This window comes from Mercurialis annua, linkage group LG2 (genome assembly GCF_937616625.2).
Source record: "Mercurialis annua linkage group LG2, ddMerAnnu1.2, whole genome shotgun sequence".
In the NCBI taxonomy this organism is placed as follows: domain Eukaryota; kingdom Viridiplantae; phylum Streptophyta; class Magnoliopsida; order Malpighiales; family Euphorbiaceae; genus Mercurialis; species Mercurialis annua.
In genome coordinates this window covers 11143841-11148184 of record NC_065571.1, presented here as the reverse complement: position 1 = coordinate 11148184, position 4344 = coordinate 11143841, and the positions used below count along the sequence as shown (strand labels likewise).

General features: G+C 35.3%; 1 protein-coding gene across 1 annotated transcript; it reads right to left on the bottom strand.

Moving 5' to 3' along the window:
* LOC130014543 (G-type lectin S-receptor-like serine/threonine-protein kinase At4g27290) lies at positions 1-3566 on the bottom strand. Its single transcript, XM_050362715.2, has 7 exons — positions 2167-3566; positions 1944-2078; positions 1719-1876; positions 1230-1440; positions 836-1073; positions 606-756; positions 1-514 (listed from the first exon to the last, which is right to left on the bottom strand). Exons 1-7 carry the CDS (start codon positions 3425-3427, stop codon positions 209-211), a joined length of 2460 nt encoding a protein of 819 aa, XP_050218672.1. The 5' UTR covers positions 3428-3566; the 3' UTR covers positions 1-208.
* Positions 3567-4344: the final 778 nt, after the last annotated feature.

Below are 4344 nucleotides of genomic sequence, written 5' to 3'. Positions count from 1 at the left end.
TTGTTGCAGACTCTAATCTTAAACTACTACTCAACTATTTTCATGTTGCATACACTGACTTCGACTTTAACTATAAAATTACAGTAGAAATTCTATATGTCCCAGTAATTGTTGCGTAATTTTACAAAAATGGTCCACTCTAATCTTAGTTGTTTACAGTAATTTTGCATACACCTACTTCAGCTTTAAGTGTAGTTCGCGACTCCTTTCATCGAACATCAATCAAAGTAATTGTGAGTTCATTCACAGAATATAAATCTTGTTGGCTGGAAGCTGATTCTCCTTCAAACAATTTCCTGTCAGTGAAAAAGCCCGGTTCTTTAGGTTCAGGCAATGGACCTTCACTGCTCAACATTAGAACCACTGATGCCATGTTTGGTCTGTCTTCTGGATTATGTTGTACGCATAATAGACCAACGTGCATCGCTCTTACTACTTCCGATAGGTTGCAAGTTTCCGTTGCTGAATCGCCAATAAGCTCTAGATTTCTGCCTTCTTTGAACAGCTTCCATGCCTGCATAATTATTTACCATTTTCTTATTTTCTAGGAACAGTGAGCTTCAATGTAAAGAAAACTAAGATTTAAGTACCCTCGTAAAGCTTACGTGTCCAAGAAGGTTAAGTTCATGGTCTGGATGAGTAAATCCTCTGTTTCTCTGTCCGCTTATTATCTCCAGCACCAGAACACCAAAGCTAAATACATCGGATTTCATTGAGAATAGGCCATCAATAGCATACTCTGGTGACATATAACCACTGCATAATTCAATCAAATGAATTAGTGTTTTGTCAAGATATTTATGGCATTTCTTGAAAGAAAGTAAACAAAACTTACTATGTTCCGACTACTCGCTTTGTGTTTGCAGCAGTTTCATTACCCCCAAAAATTCTAGCCATGCCGAAATCTGAGATTTTGGGGTTCAACTCTTTATCTAGTAGGATATTACTTAATTTTAGGTCTCTATGAATAATTCTCAATCTAGAGTCTTGATGAAGATAGAGAAGTCCCCTCGATATCCCGATGATAATACGGAACCTCACATTCCAGTTTAGAAGCTTGCTTTGGTTATCATCTGTTAAAATACATTCAAAGATTAGTATCGGTGGTGACTGCTGATCATATACTTCACTATTACTATGACCTTAAGTAATAGAACAGATGGAACTATTATATATTTGTTAGTCTATATACTTTGGAAAACTTCTGTGAAAAATATATCGATGTATACCAAATATGTAGCAGTCGAGGCTTTTATTAGGCATGTATTCATAGATCAACATCCTTTCATCTAGATAAATGCAGTATCCGAGTAGCTTGACTAGGTTCCGATGCTGAAGTTTGGCAATGCATTTAACTTCATTCTTGAATTCATCAAGCCCTTGTCTAGATTCCTTGGACAGTCTCTTTACAGCAACTTCTTGTCCATCACTAAGCTTGCCCTGAAAAAACATATGGCGCCGCGAAATAACAAAGAAAAAGTATTGTAAGCTTTATCCAAAAAAAAGTACTGTAAGCCTTTTAAAAAAAAGAAAGAAAGTATAATAACCCTAAAGACATTTTAAAGTTTAGGAAATAAAATCTAAAATTAAAACATAGAAGAAAAATCACTAATTAATGTAGTAAATCTTCAATAGTTCGAAAAGTGCCTTAACTCGATCAAAAGTTACAGTCCGTCAAATATTATCGTTCTGCATGATTATATGTCTAGTTATGTTACCTTGTAGACAGGACCAAAGCCGCCCTCTCCAAGCATATTATTGAATGAGAAGTTATTGGTAGCTTTAGCCACAACGAAGAAGTCAAAATGAGGTAGCTCTAGATCCTCGTCATGGTTGTCAATAGAGTAGTTTTCGTTCGGATTGTTTTCCCACTTTCCTGTAAAATACTAAATAGAATCAGTATATAAGAAGATGCTGCACGAAGTTGAATATGCAAGTTCTACCTTGTGCACTTCTCTTCTGCTTTCTCCTTTTACTTCTTATGAACAACCATACACACAGGATAAGAAGAAAAATTCCTGCTAATGATACTAGGGTTGCCATGAGCACCCTACGTTTTTTCGAACTCGAGCTCTCATCTGAAAATAAAAACCCCATGAATCAATCAATTTAAGCAAATTTTTGATGAGCAAGTTAAATTTTGCAATCTCTTGATAGTTTCATTACCTAATTCAGAAAATGCCAATCTAACAAAAAGATCTTGTCCACCATCTTCATTAATTTGTTTGATATCAATGAGTTCTCCGAACCAAAAGTAGCATCCTCTTCTAGTTACGATATTTGAGCTGGCGTAGGCCATACAGGAACAATTTTTCAAGCAGAACACCTCACATTCCTTTATGGTCAAGCTTGAATTGGTTGAATAATTTAGCATATCAGGCAATTTAACATTTGAATACTTTATGAACCCATCTCCTCTCTGGCAATCTAGTGGCGTCCGTCGAACACATCCGCCGGACCAATCTGTTGCATTCCAATTAATTTCTAATTTAGGCACAAATCTATTCAAACACGAACAAACAGGTGTATTACTAATGTCACAGCTGCCATGAGCACCACATTGATCATAAGTGTCACAATTATCTGCTGGTGCAGATGAGATCTGCTGCCATTGCTGGGTCCGATCTATCCACGCATACCGATTATTGACACCATTCTCACTCAAAACAATTCTTGAAAAAACAGATTTGCTAACAAGGTCAAAAGTATAATAGCTCTCATTTCCACTGATAACCATTGTATAGTTATAAATTGAATTTGGTTTCAAGAAAGGCAAACCACTCTGGCTAATACCATTCCATGGTCCAGATCTAGATATGACTACTGAATTCTTTACAAGAACCATCTGTAAACCAGAGGAATCTGGCTGAAATGAATATTCACCTTTGGAGGGATCATCTATGCTCTTCCATGAAGTTGTATAAACTTCAACCCCTCCAGCCAGTCTTCCAATTTTCATTCCGGGCATAAATGTTTTGTCAGGATGATGAAAACTTTGCCACAAGTAATTTTCCGGGTTGACGTCGTTTTCGTCTCTAATAACGAAATTTCCAGTATCGAGAAGCTGTGCAATAGGATTCTGCACAGCTCTTGACGTATTACCAGACCATATGGTCAAGTTTTCTTGATTCAGAAGAATAAGACTTCCTCTGCCATCAAATTTTAAAACTCCTGTTGAATTCGTAAGCGGAGTTTCTCTATTGGCAACCCAGACAACAGTTCCCTCAGAAATCTTTTTGAACCATATACCCAAATATCTATTAGATTTGATGCTGAAAAATCCCAATTCAAAGGAGCCATCAGCTGAAACTATAGTCTGACCACCATCTCTAATAGACTGAGTTGCGGATATTGTGTCGATGGCTTTTGATGTCGTGAGAATAGAAGTTAAAGAGAAGGAGAAGAGGAGAATGATTAAGATTTCCATTGATGGATTATGATTGCCATGGTGGTGTTGCACTTGTTATTTGCTTTCATTTTGGTATGTGGCTGAAGACTTGACGGACTCTTAAGGTCAGACTTCGAATGCGATGTGTGTGAAGCAAAGGATATATCACGTCAATGAATTAGTGATCATCTTTTTGCATTTATTATTTGGTTGAAAACTTGGTACTATATCATTAGTTTCATTGACCATCAACTTATATTTGAAAATTATTAAATATGCTCTCCAATTTAATAAGTACAAACTTCCAACTTATATTCAAAAATAACTAAATTTGTTCGCCAAATTAATAAGGACAAACTTCATAAATTAATATTTTGAGAAAAGCCTGATCTTTGAATCTATTATTTTAAGTTAAAACTATAAAAATTATAAGGCTATTTGTAAAAATGATATCACTCTTTATTTTTTTTTTAGTGATTTAAGCATGCTTTTTAAAATTTAGCAACCGCATCAACTTTATCTCTCTAGAACCTTTCTCTACCTTCTCTCTACAACTCAAGTTTTGTTGTTAAGGGTGATGATGCGGTGACTACGGCCTTGTGCTGGAAATTCATCGTTTTATCACCCCTGTATTTAATTTCTTGTTTTTTTTTTTTTTTTTTTTTTTGAGGCATATTTAATTTCTTGTTTTGTCTTCCTTTTATTTCAATAAATTGCTCTGTTTGTGGAGAGGGTGCAGTTTTTGCAGTGTTTTGATGTTTTGGATATCATGTTTTTATGTCAATATTTTCTCCGAGTCGATAGTTATGGGCGATCAACTGTTCCGATTATTGGTGACTTCTTTTTATGAAGTTTTCTTGATTTCTTCCAAAACAATTTAATTGTTTCAGTTTATTGCAGATTTAATTGGTTTCAACAATTTTTGTGATATTTCAAGTTTCCACTTGGGAATTTCC